The sequence below is a fragment of the Mauremys mutica genome, chromosome 5 (assembly GCF_020497125.1).
Source record: "Mauremys mutica isolate MM-2020 ecotype Southern chromosome 5, ASM2049712v1, whole genome shotgun sequence".
NCBI lineage: Eukaryota > Metazoa > Chordata > Testudines > Geoemydidae > Mauremys > Mauremys mutica.
In genome coordinates, this window is record NC_059076.1 from 113,870,128 (window position 1) to 113,894,326 (window position 24,199).

Sequence of the window (24,199 nt, forward strand, 5' to 3'; positions counted from 1 at the left end):
CTGCTAACCTATGTGTGGGGGGGGGAGTTTTGCAACATTGGGAAGTTATGAATTCTCAGGGCAGAGAAATTATATCATTTTGAATTAATCATCTGCTTATGTATATCAGTCCTTGTGTGGCTGTCTCCATGCATTTAGAGTTGGATGTTAAAGCATTCATAAAATGCACTCTGATTATTTTGTGACTAAATACAATACATCTGACTCTTACAATTATAAGTAAAGTAAATATTTGTTCCTTTGATTTCATTTGCTCTTTATGCTGCATACTGTGAGATATATAATATTTATTTTAAAGGCTCAGTCAAAACTGTGAATAATCAGTGGTTTCCTCAAGTACTGTGTATAATGGATCAGTTTTTTCACACATGGAAATAAATTGGTCTAGTCTGCCCTATTTAGCTTGCTAGTATAATCTTTTTGTGTTATATTTTCACATGAGATTGGAGGCATCTCACATTTTCATATCTTGTGGAGTGAAGGTGCTCATTAAAGAGTTGTTTTCTGTCTTTGCCAGAGATGGTGCACTGCTTCAGTTCTGTGAAGAGCTTCCACGCCATTCCGAAGTCAGTGTCCATTATTGAAGACTAAGCAAAGGATTGAAGACATCAGCTTTTTCCTGCTGACACATCACACCCCCCGTGAAGAGATTTCTAATGTGCTGAAGATTCCTAGACTTTGGGGGAGCAAAATCTCTACCTCATATTTTATGAATACTTTTAGCCATGGCTGTGGAACTTTGTTTACTACTGTTGTTGGTTTGTGGAAGTACTGTTTCAGAGGTGCAGCCTTTACACAAACCGCCTCCTGGAACTTTGGATTTTGGGTTTGTGCCTGCGAAGACATATGAGACAAATGCATATCATGAACCTGGACCAATAGGAATTTTGTTTAGATTAGTCCATTCTTTCCTTTATTTAGTGCAACCAAATTCTTTTCCACAAGGTAAGTATGTAAATTATATCTTATTTTAATGACCTACTTTTAAGATATTAATTTTCATACTAAATAGTGACATCCCCACTTAAAAATAGATGATATATATGAGTTCATTACCAGCAAGCAGTGGGGTTATGAATCTGTAAAAAAAAATCACTGGTGTTTGTCAATGATTGAAATCTGCCAATGAAATTATTTTTGTATCTCATAAATTTATTCTTTAGCTATTTGAGTTTTTTATTTTATTATTATTATTTTATTTTATTGAAATTTGTTCCCATCTCTACTCTGAATCTACTGCTTCTGAAAAAGTATAAAATGCCTTACCTCAGGTTTTAATCTGGGATAAAAGTTTAATTATTCTCCTTTCCAGTAGTCATTGACAGACTGTGACTTTTTACTATATAATTACAAGATTTGTTCTAGAGATTATTCTGCAAAAGGAATGTCAGTAGCAAAGAAAATTCCATGCATTTCTATATCTGTGCATCTGTACTGAAGTCATAAAGACAATTGCATTGTATAGCTACATCTAACTTTTGTGGCTTATTTGTTTAGCTTTGTAACCTTAAAAACTTAAGCTTTTACTCTCTTATTGGACTATTTCTCTGTCCCTGTCCCTCCCTCCCCCGCCCAACCACTCTGGTTCCCAAAGCTGGAAAAGAAATAATAAATTCTTAAGAGAAGTATACATGTTCAAGATTTCTAGATTGTCCATGAAAGACTCTTTAGTGAGCTGTGGATCTGGTTTTTTATTACTGGTTTGTGTTTTTTCACCACATTTACACCGTCTAGTTCAGGTGTTAAAACAGAATGTCAGTAGTGTTTGTATAAATTTGGCATTAAAATTCACAGCAGGCTGAAATTTTAGTATATGAAAGCTGAGCAACATTTTTATTTTGTTTTACTTACAGATTTTCACCAAATTACTTTGTCTGTTTTTAGCTATAGCTGTGCACAAAAAATACTTACTAGTTTTAAATGTTACCTGCATTATATCTTAAAAATCTTTTCAGTTCAAATAATTGAGATTTAGAAAGACAGTATGTACATCAGTCCAAATGCTATCCTTCTCAGTATAATTACAAGGAGCTATAACTTCATAATTGGTTACTGCTGTGTATAAGAAGTGAGCTGTAGCTCACGAAAGCTCATGCTGAAATAAATTTGTTAGTCTCTAAGGTGCCACAAGTACTCCTGTTCTTTTTGCTGTGTATAGTGTCTTCCATAATTTTTTTTTCAATATAAAAATATAAAGTCCACAACCATGTCAATGCTTATGGAAGAAAGCGGTCAAAACAAACTTGAATGGGTCTCTAATGTTATATTGAAACCAAAACTTAAAGAATAGGCTAATTCTTATTCTGACTACGCCTCTGAGTTATTACAAGTTCACATAAATACTGTACTGGATCCTGCAAGCCTTGTCAGTATCCATTTCTCATATTAATTATCCAATTGATTTTAATGAAATTACTCTTGTGAATAAGGGTTCCAGGAATGGGTCCTATGAACATAGATGCAAATTTTAAGTTTATGGGGACTAAACCTGTAAATACTACCAGGCATAGGGTTTATTACAATTTTTGTAATCCTATGGGACTACTTACAGTAGTAAATTCTATACCCAGTGGTAGGTGTTTCCAAGGTTAGGCCCATGGAGAGCAAGTAGATACCTAAACATAAGTTTTTTGTTCTTATTTAACATGTGCTTTTCTTCTCTTCTCTCCCCCCGATATTTTTCAAAACCTAGTTTCTAGCGTTTGCATTATATGAAGTCTTTTTTGTTCCCCCTCATCCCAAAATTTAGATCTGAAGGATGATGTGGATTTCTGAGTTGTCATCATATAATTAGTTTAATCCCATAATCTGTTTTACCATATGCTGTTCTATTTCATATCTAATGTATTAATTATGAGGTTACTTTTTAACTGTTTATAAAAAAAAAAGATACTGGAATAGGATTTAGTCCAATCAAGAGTTGAAAAACACAGATAATGTTTAGGTGCACATATACCTTTTTCACAACCTCTTCCAGAGTGTTTAACTGTAAACTTTTGTTGCTACTAATTAGGCAGAGGCTTCAGAAGAGTTTAAATCTTAATGTAAGCTGTGGGTATTAGCCTAGTTTTCCCCTGAACCTTCATGTAATCAATGTGTGTTGTTGCTTTATAGCCATCAATCAGAGGAGAAATGTAATTAATAAATGGTACTGATCATTGAAAGGTCCGGAAAACATGGCCGTTCAAATAGCAGTTGAGAAATGGGGAGATTGCTAAGAGTCCCACTTCCACCTTTGACCTTTCTCTTTGTTCACCTGTAGTACATGGCCTGCTAATTTTCCTTGTTAGTGCTAGAGAGGGATTTCTTTAAAGGTACTGTTTTAAGACTTGGGGCTTGTCTACACTGGCAATTAACAGCGGTGCAACTTTCTCGCTCACGGGTATGAAAAAACACCCCCCTGAGCACAGCAAGTTGCAGCGCTATAAAGCGCCAGTGTAAACTGTGTCCCAGCGCTGGAAGCTATGCCCCTCGTTGAGGTGTGTGGTTTTTTTTTTCCCAGAGCACTGGAAGAGACCATGCAAAGCATGTCAAAGCGCTGCTGCGGCAGCACTTTAGTGTTGCCAGTGTAGACTAGCCCTTCGTGACCCATACTATTTAAATTGCATGTATGTATTCTTACTGTGCTTAAATCATTTATCTGCTTGCAGTAATGTTCCAAGGCCAGCCAATGCAGATATAACATGCTTTCAAGCAACAGTAAGCAATTAATAAGGAAGTTATTGCTAACTTTGTGCCTCATGGCAAATGGCAGTGGCACAATATTCAGTGGTGTAGCTGTTAGTCCCAGGTGTTTAGAATGACAAGGTGATGAGGTAATATATTTTATTGGACCAACATCTGTTGGTGAGAGAGACAGGCTTTTGAGTTTACACATAGCTCTTCTTCCAATCTATGAAATAAATTGGCTTCCTGTGGATGCTATGTTGGGGAAAGATTACTTTTAAAAGAAGTAAAGTCTTAGAAGTTACAGATCTTGCATTCTAGATAATAGCAAGTTAGATGTAGGGGGGAAAGGTGGATAACTGTAATTGGTTTGCAGAAAAAAATCAAGTATAAATCTTTAAAAAATAATAATAATAATAATCCTGACATGTTTGTTGAATGTTATGGTGATTGGAATCAGAATAAAAATAGGAAACAGATAATTCATAGCTTGGCTATTTTGACAGAGATAATTGAAATCGCAAAATGGATTACTGTAGAAACATGGATAAGATTTATGTGGCAAAGTGCTGTTTTACTAGATTGCCTTGTGTGGGTGCATAGTAATACTCCAATAATTTTAGGTATTTTTAAGAAGTTCTGTGTAATTATGATTTGCATTGTAAGTGAAGAAAACAAGAGAAAGTTGTTTGTGTCTGAGTAAAGATAATATCAGAATGACGTGTGTGTAAGTAATAAAAACAATGCGCCAAATGGTAGCCTAAAAATGTGGGTGCACTCATATTGCAGTTGCTAGTTCTAAATGTTTTACTCAGTTTCTATTGAAAATTTAAATGTTACCTTGGTTTCTTTTAAATTAATGCATAATTGAAAATAAATGGTCACTAGGAGAGTTTCATGGCCATAAATCTAACTTTTAAAAATCCTAAATTTATATAATTGGAAAATTAGTTATGTGATCAAATGTATGTCTTAAGTGTTATACACACTAACAGAATTAGGACAGGGAATTGCAGCACCTCTTCAGTACACTAATTGTTTAAGTTGCTGAGTTTGAAAGAGCAATGTTAAGTTCCCACTATGGGGGAAAGAAACTAGTCCTCTAGTTTTTTAAAAATTGTGCATTTTGGTATTTGACTGGAAGGACTGTAGTGAGTATTGAGAGCTAAAGTCTGTTTTCAGTTCTACCCACTAAATCCCATTGACTTCACTGGAAATTGCACAGGTGTAAATGAGAGCAGAATTTGTCCTTAAGCATATGATACATAAATATTCTGTGGGGAGATGTTCTGGCCTAATGGATAGAATTGGAATAATGATGCTACCCTCCTTTGTAAAGTGTTTCAATATCTGCTGTTAATAACACCTACCATTTAGACAGAGCTTTTCATCTCATGTTTTGTTAGTAATGTAACTTAACATTATAATAAATGTTGGCATGTCCAGGAGAATTACAAACAATTTGTTGTCACTCAACTAAGACAAGATATAAGAAAATAGCCTTTGGGTTTTTTCTTCTCACCAGAGGATGTTTTGAAGACCAAGACTATAACAGGGTTCAAAAAAGAACTAAATAAGTTCATGGAGGATAGGTCCATCAATGGCTATTGGCCAGGATGAGCAGGGATGGTGTCCCTAGCCTCTGTTTGCCAGAAACTGGGAGTGGATGACGGGATAGATCACTTGATGATTACGTGTTCTTTTCATTCCCTCTGAAGCACCTGGCATTGGCCACTGTTGGAAGACAGGATATTGGGCTAGATGGACCTTTGGTCTGACCCAATATGGCCATTCTTATGTTCTAACTTGTTGAAAGATGAAACAATCATTTATTAGTGAAACTAAATTAATCTATGATGGTAGCATGGTACTAGTGAAACAACTTGGAGTGCTATGAGCCTTCAGATGTGAATTTGTTGTATACAGGGTATGGTCAATATGATCATTTGGTTGCTATGAATATCTTAAAGTGGCTTCTGTCTTTGTTCCTATGGAAACCAGTTATTAGTTCCAATAAAATGATGATCTGGGATTCATTTGCCAACAGGGTGTGCACAGCAAATATTCATCTTAGAAGTTTTCCTCTTCTAGCTAAAGAGTGAGAAGTCATTAAGAGAAGCAGGCTAAGGAGAAACACCCATTTGTTTTCCAGTAAAATAAGACAAAATTATAGGCATGGCCCACCGTGCTTAATCAGTGTGGTACAGGCAGTGTATTATGGGGTGACTGCACTGTCTGTTGCTAAGGCACTAGACTGATGAGTTCCAACCATTACCTTCCAGATATGCACCATTTAGAACAAACCAGTTGCTATTGGGGGATGGGGGGAGGTGTGGAATGAAATTTTAAACATAAAAGTAAACTTGTCAAACATATGCCTTCATGGCAAAACATGGTTTGACGTGTTAAACACACTACTTCCCATGAGGAGGGAGGATAAAATATTGTGTTTCCCAAGTGCAGTATTGACTGAATCTCAGAACTCAAGAGTGCAATCGGTCTGTTGTCTAGTAGTGTGAGCACAAGACTGGGGTTTAGGAACTTGGGAGTTCCAATGCTAGCTCTGTCATTCAATCCCCATGTGATGTTGGGCAAGACAGTTATGCCCTGATTTTTCATGTCATTGGGAGTTGCAAGTGGCAGTGCACAGCACTGTAACCTCTCTGCCTCATTTTCCCCATCTGTAAAACTTCTGTATCTCTCTCAAATATTACAATGATTAGATAATGTTTGTTTAAAAAAAAAAGGAAAATAACTACATTAGTAGAATTTACTATTACTGCATAGCACTTATACTGACTCAACTGTAAGTAAACTAACAAAGCATAGGTAAAACCTACTCAAATGATGAGTGGAAAAGGAAAGATGTTATGAATTGTGTGATTCCGAAAACTGCATTTGATATGGTGTTACGTGTAAGGCATTGAAGCAGAATTTCTTTGCAAGTTTTAACACAAAACTGTTGTGACTCAATGTAGTAGATTAAAATTGTTACTTTTGTAGAGCTGTAACACTAATTTCTTTGCTTCCCTTGTTAAGTTAACCAGTTACTAACAAGGAGCAAAATTAAGTTAAACTCAGGCCATTCTTGTCCATTTCTAGTTATCTCAGTGGTTCATCTAACCCAGTATCCTGTCTTCCGATAGTGACCTATGTCAGATGCTTCAGAGGGAATTGAATTGAACAGAACAATTGTTGAGTGATCCATCCCCTATTGTCCAGTTCGGCCATCTGGCAGTCAGTGTCTTAGGAACACCCAGAGCATGAGGTTGCCTCCCTGGCCATCTCGGCTAATAGCCATTGATGGGCCTGTCTTCCATGAAATTAAATAATTCTTTTCTCTGTCAGGTCAACAAAATGGCAGATGAATTCAGTGTTGAGTGGAAAGTAATGCACATTGGAAAAAACGATTTGCCTGGTACTGAAGTTAGGCTTACTGGGCTGTAATTGCCGGGAGCACCTCTGGAGCCTTTTAAAAAAATTGATGTTACATTAGCTATTCTCCAGTAATCTGGTACAGAGGCTGATTTAAGTGATAGGTTACAAGGCGTGGGAAAGTAGTAGGTATCCTAATCCTGTATAGTAATTGATTAGTTTGTGCATACCCAATAAATATTTCTTCTTAGTATGGTTTCAGCCAAAGAGTAGGCAAAAATGTGGATCTTTACTCTAATAAGCTCTCTTTATTTGTGCAGACATTCCAGTGATATCCAAGGAGATGTGTGCACGTTGGGAAAGTATAATATTGAAGTTGAAACCAGCTGTATAGATTTGAAAGCTAAGTTTTGCTCTTAGACTTTAAATGTCTTTGGATCCTTTCCACAGAAAACTTAGATCCCCTGAGTATTGTTATAGAGTTGGTGAGATGACTATTCCATTTATATTGTCTCAGTCCAGATGCAAAAGACTATCTATAAATTGTCACAAGTGTGCATATACTCCACAACCCCTTTAAGTGTGCCATATGATACCGTGCCTTCATCCTCTCCTCCAGTGCTGTGGTTGGAATTATGATATAACTTTAAAAAGGAGTAGTAAAATCCTGATACTAGCTAATCACTACAAAACACGTATAGCTGGGCAATTTATACAACTGTGTGGTTTCTGAACAAGAGCGTGGCCCTGACTGTTACTGAGTGTCTGATTCTGCCTTCTCAGAGGTCTAAATTCAGGGTCCTTTTTTGGGACTAGTCAACAATTATACACAGTTTAAGTCTCCATATCCAATTCTAATTATAAATAACACTGAATGTTGTTGGCATAAGACAAACGAGAGAGAGAGACGTATGAAATGTCCGAAAGGTTATGGGTTCGGGTGTTCAGTTTTCTTTACATAAGAGCAAATCGTTTTTGATGTTTCCCAAAGTGGCGTCTGGGACTTTTTCTGACTGCTAACAATCCTTAAGTCTGTGGCTAGCATGAAAATAACTTGCATGTCAATAGCTGGAAATGATGTGGTGTAACTGCTTAAATCCTGATAGCACCGTACTTCGCCCCCTAAACTCTGAGGTTCTCAAGCTAGGTGTTCCTCCATTTGTCTTGCCTGCAGGAGCTTATCCAGTTGGTATGGTAAGAGCATCCCTAACCTGCACAAAAGACAGCTGGGGGCTGTAGATTGTGAAGTTTCTTCTGTTTTTGTTTTTTTGTCATTTTTGTGGGGTGGGCAGTGCCCACAGCCTTTTTCTGGGACAAGGGAGGGCTCTGGAAGGTGGGGAGGCAGTAAGACACTACGCTGCTAAAAATAGCAGTGTCGATGTGGGAGGCCTGGCTTCAGCGTGCAGAGTTCTGTGTAAGGTGTATACCCTGCGGGTTCAGCATGTAGGGCACTCTCCTCTACTCGCCTAAGTAGTGCCTTGTCGTCTACACAGCTATTTATACCCATGCTAGCTGGGCATATGGTAATATATTGTGCCATTCTACCAACAGCCCGGTCCCCTGTCTGCATGGAGTATACATTCAATAGGTACATTGGCTTCTGCTTCTGTCTCAGACAATGTTGTTTATGCTTAATCTGTGATCGCGTTTTGTATCCCTATATGAACTTATTTTGTTAAAATACTGATTTTTGTTCCCCAAAATACCGTGCTCTTCAGAGGATATTTAGATTTTTAGCAAGAAATACACACACGCACACACACAGCGGTAACTGAAATATTTGAGGTATAACTTTATAAGATGGGATAAAGAGCCTTTCATCACGGCACTGCTGTTTTGCTTTGTTGTTTTTTAAAGCTGGTTAATTTTTTTTTCTACTTTTTGCTGAAAACTTTCACAGAAATGCCTGATTTTTTTTTTTTTTACTTTATTCTTGCCAGGATAATGTTTATCACAGGCAAAATACAAAACATTTTAAAAAGTTGTCCACAGCTATATGTAGCTTAAGCATCATTAGCCCATTATACTGATGGGCTCACTAAAAAAAGATGTTAGACAGTGATTGGCCTATGAAACACTGTGGTATAAATGTATTGGTCTTATCCTAGTTAATACATTGACTTTGCTGTGTGACCTCAAGCAAGTCATTTACTTTTCTCTAAGCCTCACTTTTCCTCATCTATAATATAGTATAGGGATATTTACCTACTATATAGGTGTCTTACACAAGATAAATATTTCTAAACTGCTCTGTAAGTTCAGTCAAAGGCAGAAGTGACTAATAAGAGTGCCAGTGTGGAACTGGATTGAGACTACCCACTCATAGACTTTAAGGTGAGAAGGGACCATTATGATCATCTAGTCTGACCTCCTGCACAATGCAGGCCACAGAATCTCACCCATCCACTTCTATAACAAACCACTAACCTATGTCTGAGTTATTGAAGTCCTCAAATTGTGGTTTGAAGACCTCAAGCTGCAGAGAATCCTCCAACAAGGGACCCGTGCCCCATGCTGCAGAGGAAGGCGAAAAACCTCCAGGGCCTCTGCCAATCTGCCCTGGAGGAAAATTCCTTCCCGACCCCAAATATGGCGATCAGTTAAACCCTGAACATGTGGGCAAGTCTCACCAGCCAGCACCCAGGAAAGAATTCTCTATAGTAACTCAGATCCCAACCCATCTAACATCCCATCACAGACCACTGGGTATACTTACCTGCTGATAATCAAAGATCAATTAATTGCCAAAATTAGGCTATCCCATTATACCATCCCCTCCATAAACTTATCAAGCTTAGCCTTAAAGCCAGATATGTCTTTTGCCCCCACTACTCCCCTTGGAAGGCTGTTCCAGAACTTCACTCCTCTAATGGTTAGAAACCTTCATCTAATTTCAAGTCTAAACTTCCTAGTGTCCAGTTTATATCCGTTTGTTCTTGTGTCCACATTGGTACTAAGCTTAAATAATTCCTCTCCCTCCCTGATATTAATCCCTCTGATATATTTATAAAGAGCAATCATATCTCCCCTCAGCCTTCTTTTGGTTAGGCTAAACAAGCCAAGCTCTTTGAGTCTCCTTTCATAAGACAGGTTTTCCATTTCTCGGATCATCCTAGTAGCCCATCTCTGAACCTGTTCCAGTTTGAATGCATCCTTCTTAAACATGGGAGACCAGAACTGCACACAGTATTCCAGATGAGGTCTCACCAGTGCCTTGTATAACGGTACTAACACCTCCACTCGTCTCTCATAGGCCAGCAAATGGCTGTGAGATGACAACTGTTGACCTGGGATGTATTTGAAATACATAAGAATGGCCATACTGGGTCAGACCAATGGTACATCTAGCCCAATATCCTGTCTTCCAACAGTGGCCAGTGCCAGGTGCTTCAGAGGGAATGAACAGAACAGGGCAATTATCAAGTGATTCCTCCCCCTGTCATCTGATCCAAGATTCTGCCAGAACACAGGGGTTACGCCAATGCTGGACCTATCCTTCCTGAACTTATCGAATTCTTTATTGAACCAAATTATACTTTTTGCCTTTCCAGCATCCTCTAGCCGTGAGTTCCGCAGGTTGATGCTGCATTCCCGGAAGTAGTACTTCCTTTTTGTAGTTTTAAATCTGCCACCTGTTAATTTTGTTGGGTGACTCTCTGCTTCATGTATTATGTGAAGGGGTAAATAACACTTCCTTATTCACTTTCTCTACACCATTCATGATATTATAGACCTCTTATACCCAGCCTCAGTCATCTCTTTTCCAAGTTGAACAGTCCCAGTCTTCTTAATCTTGCCTCACATAGAAGCTGTTCCATACCCTTCATCATTTTTGTTAACCATCTCTGTACTTTTTCCAATTCTAATGTATCTTTTTGGAGATGGGGCAAACAGAATTACACTCAGTGTTCAATGTGTGGGTATATTATGGCTCTATATAATGGCATTAAGAGATCCCTTTCCTAATGTTCTGTTAGCTTTTTTGATTCCGGCTGTACATTGACAAGATATTTTTCGAGAACTATCCACGATGATGCCAAGCCCTCTATCTTAAGTGGTAACAGGTAAATTAGATCCCATCATTTTGTATGTACAGTTGGGATTGTTTTCTAATGTGCATTAATTTGCATTTATCAACAGTGAATTTCATCTGCCATTTTGTTAACTAGTCACCGAGTTTTGTGAGATCCCTTTGTAACTCTTTGCAGTATGCTTTGGACTTAACTATCCTGAATAATTTTATATTGTCTGCAAACTGTGCAACCTTCCTGTTTACAGATGCTCCTCAGGTTACGCAAACCCCGACTTGCGCAAACCTGCACTTACAGAAAAAGTTCCGTAAGCGTGGTTTCTTTGGTTTTTTTGTTTTTTGTTGCTTAACTGTCGGGTATTCGTCCCCGACTTACGCAACATTTGATTTGCGCAAGGTGTTCCGTAAGTTGAGTAGCGTCTGTACCCCTTTTCCCCGATCATTTATGAATATATTGAACAGCACTTGTCCCAGTATGGATCCTTGGGCACAATTTACTTCTCTCCATTCTGAAAGCTGACCATTTATTCCTACCCTTTGTTTCCTATCTCTTAACTTAGTTACTGATCCATGAGACGACCTTACCTCTTCTCCCATTACTGCTTATTTTGCTTAAGAGTCTTTGGTGTGGGACCTTGTTCAAAGGGTTTCTGGAAATCCAAGTACACTGTATCCACTGGATGATCCTTGTTCATGTTTGTTGGCCCTTCAAAGAATTCTAGTAGATTGGTGAGGTATGATTTCCCTTTACAAAAGCCATCTTGACTCTTTGCCCTACAAATCGTGTTTATATGTCTGATTCTGTTCTTTACTATAGTTTCAACCAGTTGGCTTCGTACTGGAGTTAGGCTTACTGGGGTCACCTCTGGAGCCTTTAAAAAAATAAAAATAAAAATAAATCATTCTTACATTAGCTATCTTCCAGTCATTTGGGACAGATGCTGATTTTAAGCAACTGGTTACATACCACAGTAGTGGTTCTGCAATTTCATATTCGGGTTCCTTCAGAACTCTTAGGCATCATCTGGTCCTGGTGATTTATTATGTTAAATGTCAGAGGGGTAGCCGTGTTAGTCTGGATCTGTAAAAGCAGCAAAGAATCCTGTGGCACCTTATAGACTAACAGACGTTTGGCAGCATGAGCTTTCGTGGGTGAATACCCACTTCTTGCATCTGAAGAAGTGGGTATTCACCCACGAAAGCTCATGCTGCCAAACGTCTGTTAGTCTATAAGGTGCCACAGGATTCTTTGCTGCTTATGTTAAATGTATCAATTTGTTCCAAAACTTCCTCTATTGACACCTCAATCTGGGATAGTTCCTCAGATTTGGCAGCTAAAAAGAATGGCTCTGGTGTGGGAATCTCCCTCACATTCTCTGTAGTGAAGATCAAAGCAAGAAATTAATTTAGCTTCTCCAGAATGGCCTTTTCTTCCTTGAGTGCTCCTTTAGCACCTCGATCATCCAGTGGGTCTTCTCCCTCCCCCCCCCCCAATTGTTTGGCTGGCTTCCTGCTTCTAATGTACTTAAACAAAATTTTGCTATTAGTTTTTGTGTCTTCTGCTAGTTGCTCATCAAAATCTTTTTTGGCCTGCCTAATGATAGTTGTCAGAGTTTATGCTCCTTTCTATTTTCCTCAGTAGGATTTGCTTTCCAGTTTTTAAAGATTGTCACCTACGTCAGAGTCCTTTTAGCTATTCAGTTCCAAGTCAGAAAATGCTGCAATATTCATAACATATTTAATGAAATGAGGATTTTGATAAGTGTGGAAATAACTTTCTAAAATTTGTGCTTTCTCTTTGATAGGCAAGAATAAGCACTATGCTCTTCTCTGCCTTTTAGCTGAAACTATAGATTTGGAAAGTAGCAGTTAACTATTCTTAATAGAGAAAAAATCAGAAATATTCTGCACTTCATCTGCTCTTGAGAACTCAAATATTTAAAATATTCTTCCAAAATCTGGGACCTAAGTGCCAAAAATTATTTTCAGGTATATTTTTAAGTTGTAGCCTTTTGTAAATTGCTTCCAGTTCTTATCAGCTAAAATACGTTGTTTCGTGTGTTTTTGGAATAGACACTAGTCAGACTACTATGTATTCACATTGGTTTCTCTTCACCATTCAAGAAGTCTGCTGAATATAGGTAGGCAGTCATGCATGTTTCAACAACGAATACAGGTTGGCAAAACTCAACTCTTTGGGTAAATAGAAGTTTGGATTCCACAGCGTCTTTCTCCATCTTGGAATGAGCATGGTGGCAGGCTTTAAAAGGTCAAAAATAACTATTAGCTTTCCTTTACAGAACAAACGACTTTAAGGAGCAATGTTTGTGTGGCCTCGTCAAAGCTGGTGGGCTAGCAAGAAAGCCAACATTCTCCAACATAGAACTCCAGGAGACTTAATCAAACTCTGATTAATACATGTAGAATCCAATTAATCTTTCCTTGCCAACCCCATAACAGAAATCCTGGAAACTTTATTTATATTGGAGTAGTTGGGGGGGGGAGGTTTCTGTCAAAAGTATCTTCTGAGCATCTTGTAAACCACCTGATTTTGAGTTTGCCTCAGAATGCTATCTGTACCTCATTAAACAACTTATACTAAAACACAACTCCTGACTTTTCAATTGGAGCCATGTACAGTACTCTGGTTTCATGAGGAAACTTTGCCCCTATTGTGGGGGAGGAGGGAGAAGGCACAGCATAATTCAGATCTTATTTAAAAATGTTAAACATTTGAGCTCAGTCAGTCTGTGACCTATGGTACTTCTGCAACCATGGCATATTTAGTGGTTTGGATTCATATGGAGTATATTGTCCCTTGCAGAGAAATGGCAAATACAGAGGAGGAATTCTGAGACCATACTGTGGTTGCCAAAAAGCCAGTTGTTGAAGTAATGAAAAACCAATACCAGTAGGTCTCTCCTGTGTCACTTCCAATTGTCTGCATTCATGTTGCCATAGGCACAAGTTAGAATATGAAAGCAGAATTCTGTCCTATTCTCAGTTTACTTACAATATACTGGAACATTTTTTGAGAGGAGAGGGAGGGAGCTGGAAATCTGACATCTAAGGTAAAACAACCTTGTTATACATATGTGTTAAAATAATCTCTTTAAATGTTTTAAGGTGTCACTCCAGTACACCTTGGACATGCGAACCATAAAGTACCAGCAAGTCGTTCAGCATCTGCAGGCGGTTAAAACAGGCAATCCTGTACAGCACCCTGAGCTGAACCCTTGCCCTTAATCTGTTGTAAATCTTTACCAGATGGTGGCCTAGAAGAGAGAACTTCATATAGCCACTACAGACAAAAAATATATGGTGATGGATAATTATAGTGCTGTAAACAATATGGTTTAGTTTAAGCTTTAAAATGTCTTACTAAAAATGATTGAATGTAATTAATGTATAAAATACTCTTTCAAGTGCATCCTACTTGACATTGTTTGTATTATGTATGCAGATTATTGAGCAAAGATTTTTCTGAAGGCAACCTTTTTTTGGTTTTTGTTGCAAATTTGCAACAAGTAAGAATTTTCTGTGTAGTGAAGAACAATCACCATGTCCCTGAAAAGGTTATTTTCAAAGGAAAAACCTTTTATTCTCTGTATCCCATTTTCTTGACAATCAACATAATAGCTTTTGTTTTTTTGAATGATTTGCTTTCTGACTATGCTTTTTTTAAAATTTTATCTGTGTATTACTGTGTAGGTAGATAATGTGAGTGTGTTAGGGGAACATGCTCAGAGCTTGGCAGCTGTAAAGACTGAGGAACTTTTGTGGGAGAATGGAGGTTTAAATTGCTTAGTTATGCTTCCTGGTTAATAACAACAGACTTTGAGGCCGTTCCGTTTATAAAATTACCATGCTTCCATCTATGTTTTTGGAAAATAAGGAGCTCTTGTGCATGTATGAGGTAAATGTTCATTGAACAGGAGTGTCTCTATTGGCTAATTATATTTTTGTCTCTTCAGGAGTTCAATGGGATTTGCTTGTGAGAAGATGGATCTGTTAAATCTGTATGTCCCCACTACTGCTTCCCATTCACCCAGCTACTCTTGCTGTATCACACCTCAACATTCCTATGAATTGCGTTGCCTTTTGTAACCAAAAGCCTATAGTACACAGGCTCTCTGATGAAGTTCTCCCTCTTAATAGCATTCACACAGTTTCCTGTCACACTCATGCTTGCTGTTCTCCCCATCTCCTATTCCACACTGCATCCCAGTCCCATTTTCCCGCCATCCCAACTGTGCTCCTGACATTCTTATACAACTCTTTTGAAGTTCGACAGATAGTTCAGCGGCTTAACTATTCAACTACAAAGATAGCAATATACACTCTGAAAGCTATTTTTTGTAAGCACTAATCTTAAACTTACCCCGTGGTTCATTTTACGTGTTGCATCTACTGTAAAAGACAGACCTGCATTTTGGGATTTGAGTGAGTAGAGAGGGAGAAATGCTTGAAATTTTAGCTGCTCCATTCTGTGGTGAGCTAACAATGTTTGAATGGGTTTAAAATCTGGCAATGTGAGCTCCCATCCTTAATACAAATATTAAGTCCGCTGAGCATTGGAACCATTTCATGATATTGGTGGGGGTTTACAGGATCCCCTAGGGCAGCATGTTTTTTGTGGGGTTTCTATGAAACATTCTAATTGTTGTGGTATAAGAGACATGTTTTCCTACAACTTGCATGAGTTTATTATTTAACAGCATTTTAGATATATGAATATAGGAAGTTATTTACAATTATTTTAAAGACTATTTGCAAGTGTCAACTGACTAACTGCTAATTTTTTTTATTACCATTATAGTTACCCTTCCAGCAGTCCTGACTCATTTTGCTCCAGTCAAAGCTTCCTTATGCTCAGTCACTAATTCAAAACTGAGAACTCTGAAATACATTACTAGATAAACCAGCTGTATACAGAGTAGTCAAGTGACTTCTGTGCTGGTGGGCTCCTCCAGAGAATGGCAATTGACTAGGCAGGACGAATATCTTTGTTTCCTGCAAGAAGCCCAACAAATCAGACACAACACAGGTTATATCATACCCTCTGATAACCCTGGACATTCTTCCTGAGAGAGAAGTAGGCGATGTGGTCTTGGATCTCAGAACATGCACCCAAAAGTTTGTCTGCAGACATCAGTTCTGTAATGTCCTATGACAGTGAGGAATGATTGCCAGGTTTCTACCTTTCTGTCCAAGATGTGGCCAGCTCACTGAGGATATGTGCTTTGATACACAAGGCATGAATCTCTACTATTAAGTAATTCTTTCAAGCGAGTCCTTTCCCTCCTTTTTGTACCTTTTGAACAGTACAGATAGTATGTCTGATTTACAAAACTTCCAGGTTTTATGCAGGAAGAATGTAATGCCCGGATTACACTTAAGTAAGGAGTTTCTTTGACAGAGGGGGGATAAAAGAATGGTAACTGAATGACCTGATCACTAAGGAAACTAGTTAACCTTGAAGATGGAGCTAGCAACTGCATGGAGAGAGACCTTGCCAAATATAAAGGGACAGGGCTACTATGAGGAAAGACCCCTAATTTCCTCATCCTTGGGGAAAAATGGGTGGAACCTGCCTAAAGGAGACCCTGTGAGAGGAGGAGTAAGCTCTCTTACCTGCTCCGGAGTCCCTAACCACTTGGAGCATGGGGAGGAATAGACTTGGCCACTCACCCCCTACCGCAATGTAGACACTTCACACACAGGCCAGAAGGCTACAAGGAACATAAGCAGGGAGGAAAGAGGGAACACTTGGTCCCCATCTGGATCCCTGCCTTAGCTCAGGTGCTTCCTTTATCAAATGGACTGCCTTCCTGGTGTCTGCCCTGGGAGAGGGCTGAGTCTTGTGGACTTGCTCCTTGCTTGGGGAGGGTAAAGATTCCATGGTGTAAGCTGGGCAGAAATGACCTTCGCAGAGGGGTCTGTCCCACTGTGTGCTGGGTCCTTCTGCCATTGCCCCTGCCACTAGGAGCTCTTGTCTGACTGAGGTAGTAGAAAACTAGAGCTGATTTGGGGGGCTGCTGGAATAAAGAGCTGTGCTGGGTGCTGAAAGCCATGTGGCATCAAGGAGTGGTAGCCTAGATTCCAGACTGAGGGGACCTCTTCACTCAGGATCGGATCCAACTCCCATTGAAGTCAGTGGAAGGATTCCGACTGACTTCAGTTGGCTTTGGATCAGTCCCATGAAGTGAAAACAGAGACTTTAATCGATGACAAACTGAACTTCCACTTATCTTTGCTGTGAAATCACCAACTATTTTTTGATATCTCCAATAAGCATGAAACTTGCTGTGCATTGACTAATCTTGAAAGTTTGCATTAAAAACTGGGGCAGACCTTCAAATCATATTTTAACAGAAACAATGAGTTTGAAGTAGCAGTAATACATTCATTTAAGGCTAACAGGTAAATTTTCTAAGTGTTGTGAAATTACTTATTTTGACACTAGATGTACTCACATGGACACCAATCCAGAAAAGCACTTAAGCACATGCTTAACTTTAAGCATATGAGTAATCCTGTTGACTTGAGTTATACAGTGAAATACCAGGACATACGTTGAGTGAGAGCATTTTGACGCTATTAAAGTGGTGAGCAACTTTAGCATGATGTAGTTTTCCATCATTGTCTTAGAGTCCCAGAGTCAGCAAGGTACTTAAACGTTTAAATCACCCCATTGAAGTCATAGGTGCTACTCACTTAAAATTAGGCATATGCTTAATTACTTTTCAGAATCAGGGACTAATATTCTGTATTACACATAATGGGGCAAATGTATTTTTGACATAACTTCATTGACTTTACTGGAGTGACACTAGAACTGAATTTGGCCCAAAGTAATTCTTTTTTTTTAAATGCTCTTTTTAGAGGCTCTAAGAACAAGAATAATATCCCCAATTGTTAGGGATCTACCAAATTTGCTGCTGTGAAAATTGTGTCACGGATTGAAATCTCGTATCTGGCCACCCAGCCCTGAAGGCAGAGCGTAGAGTGGCAGCTGCTGGCCACACCCTTACTTCTGTGCTGTAGTATTGCCACCCTTACTTCTGTGCTGCTGCTGGTGGTGGCAGCACTGCCTTTTGAGCTGGGCATCTGGGCAGGTTCAGGCAGTGCCACCAGCAGCTGCAGAGAAGTTAGCATGGCAATACCGCGACCCCCCCCCCTTTTGGGCCATGGGCCCCTAGTTTGAGAAACACTGTGCAGAAATCACACTTTTTTTTTTTTGTTGGTCACAGCATAAATAGCAAATTTCACATCCATGAAATTATTTATGCCGTGACCAAGCGGCAAAAAAAGTGATTTCTCAGCAATTTAAATAGACACCCCCCCAATCAATTGTATTGTCCTAACTTTTTTTTTGTTTGTTTTTTTTCCTGTCATCTAGTCCTATAAAACTTTCCTGGCAGTGGGAATTGGGTTCCAGTTTGTTGTATTTTTGTTAATATCCAGACAGCTTATTAAGTCTCTATTGTCTTTTGCCATCACTTTCCATTGAATAGTGCCAAGAAACAAACTTTATGGTCCTGAGTATTACAACATTGAACAGACGTACCTAGAAACATCTACACAACACTCACACCACATGGAAAGGAGTATTTGTATGAAGCTCTGCAAGAAGGTGCTAATATCAGTAAAATGGTGGTGTAATAAGTCAATAGGTCAGTCTGTTAGAGCAGATGGCATCTTGCATGTGCGTGGAAAGCAGGAAAGAGACTGAGTAAAGTATTAACGTAATTAGTATTGTAAGTGAGCCTTATAAAGCAAAGCTCTTTAACCTCAGTGATAAAATGTGTTTTATGTTAAAGCCTTGGATTACTGGTCATATGAAATAATGCATACATCTACTCAGTCACCGACTTAAAAACTAATCCAGTTAATTTGTAAATAGAGGTCATCGTGCTTTTCACAATGCCTTCCTGTAAGTTTTATTTTGGAAATAAGAATTGGACACGATAAATATGTTCAAGTTGCGGAATCCTTTGGTTTTATAGACTTCTACAGAGTAGTGTAAACTATAGAAAGATGATTTGTCACCTGGTAGGAATATGACTTGTGTTGTCAAAAACTTACAACAGTGATGCTATTGCTCCTGAATGCACATTTAATGTTTAATGACTTCCACATTTAATATCAAACGAGTTCATTATGACTGATGTTACTACAGTTGATACCAAAGAACTTCTAAAATATTAAGTTAAATCACAGAGAATATAACTGTTTGCATAAATGACTGACACCTGGTCAGAGAGGATTAGTAGTCTGTGGCACATCTGGAAACCTTACCAAGAGTGAATGCAGAGATGACGGGCTTTCTGAAAATAGAGAAAAAGAAGTAGTAGTAATGTAGTGTTCACATTATTTGGTGAATAGCTCAACACGTGGAGTGAAATCTGAACTTCATACAGTATTTAATGCCTACTTTGTCTAATTAATTGAAGGGACATAATATATGACTACTTGCTAAATAATACATATTAATCTTGAAAATCATGATGTTAAAGATAGTTTTTCTGTTGGGCTTGCTTCGAAGTGTATGCAGTAATTCACACAGTTTTAAAACCTACTCTCTCCATCAATTTTTCATAGTATTTCCTAATCAGTTCCATCAGTCTTGACTGACAGCTCTAATAGTGAGGTAATAGTGTCTGAGTAAAACTTCTGTGATTCAGAACCACAATTCAGAGCCTTTTCAGGTTCATTAAAATAAGAAATAAGTTAGTTGACTCTTCTCTGTTTTCGTATTGTTTCTTTAAACATATGGCATTTGGCCGACTTCTGTTTAATTCTTAATTCCAAAAGGCAAAGGTGCCTACAAAGTTACACTGGTTGTGAAACTTAATTTCCGTTCCACAGGAAATTCCAGTGTTTCGAAATCTCCTATCCTCTCCAATTGGAACAAAAATTTAAAATTTCTCACACAACTAAAATTCTGAAACATTTTGTTTCAGAAATATCAAAATGACCGTATTGAAGTGTTTCTGTTTAGATTGTTTTCACTTTTATGTTGGGTACTGTTGTGTAATATAAATATCAAAAAAGGGCTTCAATTATTTTTTTTATCAAAATTTTTAGAGTTGATTCAGCATTTTCCAATGGAAGACTGTCCCATTGGGAAAATTTTGACCAGCTCTACAATGAAATTCCGTTAAGTTAAGTTCCACTAGTATTTTATTAGCTGCTAATGTAACAGCATTAGCCTGAGTGGGCGGTAGCGGGGGGGATTTCACTGTTCAGTAGGATGCAGTACCAGCAGTCTTTTAATCTCAACATATATATTTTTTTTAAAATGCAGCTTCTCAGCTTCAGGTAGCACAGCCATTGCTTGCTTGAAACTTGTTTTGGTGCAAGTCTGGAAAACCTGCTATTTGTGCCTATTCTTGCAGAGTCCTATATCCTTTCTAGGCCCATACTTCCCCATGTTCAGAATATAAAATCAGTTTAGTCCTTGCGAAAAGCTGATTTCCCATTATTGTTTTTTCTCAAGAAGCTTTTGTATTGTATTCAGATAACTTTTCTAATCTTACATGAGATCTTGATTGTACCTTGTATAAGTGGATGGTCTAAGGCTGGGCCCTGTAAATAAATGACAAATAAAGGACCAGCTACTCAGTGTAAATTGGCACAGCTTCATTTAGTTCAGTAGAGCTATACCAGTTTACACCAATTTTAAAACCATTGTTGGTTATTAGAAAAGACATCTGTCTACAAAGAAATAAGGAATTTAATTACACTTCTATGCACCAGGTGGGTCCTTAATTTATTTTAGATATGGAAGTTTTTGATGAAATTCAGTGTTTCTGTTGATGTGGGAAAGGTGTGTAGTGTATTTGTAGAAAATCTGCATTGTGTTTGGCTAAGTCAGTTCACTGAATTTGTCTGGTGTGGAGGTGTTGCATCAATGGGTTCTATTCTGCTTTTGTGTTTCTGTATTACAGCTGAAAAATCTTGGGAAATATAAATTCTCTGCCCAGAGTCCTTGGCCTCAGTTACTGATTTTGATGCAGTAAGGACTCCTTGTTGATCCTAGTATGTTTGTAATCTCACAACTATAGATTTCGGTGTGTTGCTTATCGCCCCTGCAATTCTGTGTGTCCTTTCAATCAGAGGTCTGCTAACATTTAAATGTTTAATAGCCATGTTTCAAAATATTTGCCTTGAATAGGATTCTTTAACTTACGGAAAGCTTTTATATGTACCTCTGTTCCTAAGGCATTCGGCTACATTTTTCCAGCATTTTTTAGTCTTCCCCAAATGATGATGTTTTGCAGTACAAAACATTGCTACCAATCTCTCCATGTTCTTATATGGCTTTTATTATCGTAATAGCTTTGCTATCCTGCATTTCCACTTTACTCTGTAGTTTCTATGACCGGATGAGTTAGCAGTAATTCCCCTTCTCTCCCCCCTCCACCCCAATCTTGATAGGTGCAGTTTCCTCACTTGGTACATCTGCCTTGGTGTGCTAGAAACAGCCACTGCTGCCTTGCTCATTGCATGTTTGCTTCTTTCCTTTGATGTTTGCAATGCTATTGTAGCTGTTTGGTCCTAGGATATTAGCAAGACGGTGGGTGAGGTAATATCTTCTGTTGGACCAACTTCTGTTGGTGAGAGAGGCAAGGTTTTGAGCTACTTTGAACAGCTCTTCTTCAGTTGTTGAAGAGCTGTTCCTAGCTCAAAACCGTGTCTCTTTCACCACCAGAAGTTGGTCCAATAGAAGATACTGTATTACCTCACCCACTTTCTTTACTTTAAAGCAGTTTTCTGAGTAACATTCATTTCATTTTTCCCCATAAATCAGGCACATACGTATTCCTCTGCCTTTAGATGTTCTTATTTTAGGGAGTCAGTGAACGTTTTGGGGTTTTTGTCCTCCTCCTTCCCGTCCCCCCAGGATTTTTGCTATAAAAACTGGAGGGGAATTGGGAGCCACAAATACTCCTGCTAACTCCATTGAGCACTTCATATGACCTCTAAAAATTTTTAGTGAATTTTTTGTTTTTGAAAAGTGCAGGATTAAGAGTTCTGGGGACTTCAGTCCTCAAACTCTTAATCTTCCTTGAGCTACAGAATAGAGCCATAGATAATACAATGCAATAGATAACACAACACAAGCTTTCTTTTATCTGTCTGCCAGTGATATCACATCTCTGACCTGGAGGGACCAACTATAAGGGTGAGAATATGAGTTTCCAAGAGACCTTAGCGTTCCAAATGTGCCAAAATCAATACACTGCCACATGTTCACTAGGAATTGGATTGACTCCCCCTCCTGTACTTCACATGGGCTATTAAATGGCCATCAATTAACTACAATCAGCCACTGCCATCTGGTCTGGATTTAAACTGATAGTGTAGTGTTGAAAGGTTTTATATCCCAGACATAGTTAATATCCTGGGCTGTCTTAACTTTTGTTTTTAATTTGGGGGAAAAAATCAACATTTGTTGATGTAACTCTGAAATATTGTTTGGATTGCAATAGTGCCTAGAAGCGTCAGCACGGTAGGACCTGTATGAACATGTAACAGAGAAGGGTCCCTGTCCTTAAGAGCTTACAAGTGAAGTCATATTTTACAGAATATTAATTTAAAATTAAACTGTCACTTTACATTCCATTACAGTATATTGTGGTGAACTTCTCTTCCATTTTTTTGGCCGTCGCTTTATATTGGGTATGTTTTAAATCCAATTAGAAATTAACACACTGGGCTGAGTTATTGATCTAGCACAACATGGACACTGGTAATACAGATAGTAAGTAAGTAATACTAAGCAGGTGTGCCTGAGAATCGCCTTTGACTCCAAGGGCTGGGAAAGCTCCGGAGTCTGTTAGGCAAACAGTGTCCCACTTGGAGCTGAGATGTGGAAAATTGGGGGCAGTATTGGAGATCTGAGTGCCTTCTTCCCTCCAGTTTGCAAGTACAGTGATTCCCTGCCCATGCCACACCCTTACCTCCCCCACCCCTTAAAAAGCTACATTGAATATCCACATCAGAATATTTGAGCACCAGTTATACAGTTCCATGGGGTATGTGTATGTATATATATTTTAGAGGATCGCTATGATAAAAAAAATTGCTGAGTAGATGGTTTTCCAACAAAAATATGGTTGACTGGCACAAACAAGGTGCATTAAAATCACCCAAATCGATATGCCTAGGTAGTAGGTAACCTAGTATCCAATTTATCATTTCACTGGTCTCTGCGGCACATAAGATCACCTCAACAGAAATAACTTGACTGCTGCTCAGTATGACCTCATTGACCTCGTTATCGTTCAACATTCTCATAAAATGTACAGGTGGGTTTTAAAATGTAGTATTTTACATAGTTATAAAAACTTGGGTATATTTGTCTGTCAACTTTGATTTCCATTCCCAATTTCATCCAACGTAACCTAACATAAATTAGAAAATGTTAATAAATTATCTAAAACTCTGAAATGTTCTTGCTTATTTTCAGATCTCATCAAAAAGCTAACACAGCAGAAGTTTGGAAATGTGCAGGGTGATTATCAAAAGGTAATTTGTCTACACATAGTAATGGAAGTGCATGTATTCATAATTTAGTTGAAACATTAAGAATCTCTTCCATAAATAGAGAAGAATAATTGAAACTAACAAGTATCAGAGGGGTAGCCGTGTTAGTCTGGATCTGTAAAAGCAGCAAAGAGTCTTGTGGCACCTTATAGACTAACGGACGTTTTGGAACATGAGCTTTTGTGGGTGAATACCCACTTCGTCAGATGCATCCGACGAAGTGGGTATTCACCCACGAAAGCTCATGCTCCAAAACGTCCGTTAGTCTATAAGGTGCCACAAGACTCTTTGAAACTTACAATTGGATATATTATTGACATTTGACTAACTATTTTAATGGTTTCAAATAAAATACCATGTACAAATCTTTTTTGAAAAATACTAAGAAAATTTTTGTAAGGAAGTGTTCATGAAATGTATCGACTCTTTTGTGCAAAACTAATATTTGAAGCCAAAATGTTTAGAAACAAAAAAGGGCAGATGTTTACTAGTTATGACCAAGGAGTTCCTGCTGGTCTTCAGATACCAGAATCATTTTAACCCTATAATAATGCTTATTTTTAGCATGCACAA

The 24,199-nt window shown here is 38.3% G+C and overlaps 1 protein-coding gene across 9 annotated transcripts in view; it reads left to right on the top strand.

Moving 5' to 3' along the window:
* Positions 1–24,199, top strand: part of PROM1 (prominin 1) — an 82,510-nt gene that overhangs the window by 8,962 nt on the left and 49,349 nt on the right. For 8 of the 9 annotated variants that reach the window (XM_045020039.1, XM_045020044.1, XM_045020045.1 and 5 more), the window contains exons 2-3: positions 518–945; positions 23,550–23,608. In XM_045020039.1, coding sequence (XP_044875974.1) covers positions 726–945; positions 23,550–23,608 — 279 coding nt within the window. In that variant the 5' untranslated portion in view covers positions 518–725. The remainder of the gene's footprint in view (positions 1–517; positions 946–23,549; positions 23,609–24,199) is intronic. The other variant, XM_045020040.1, reaches the window with a different exon arrangement.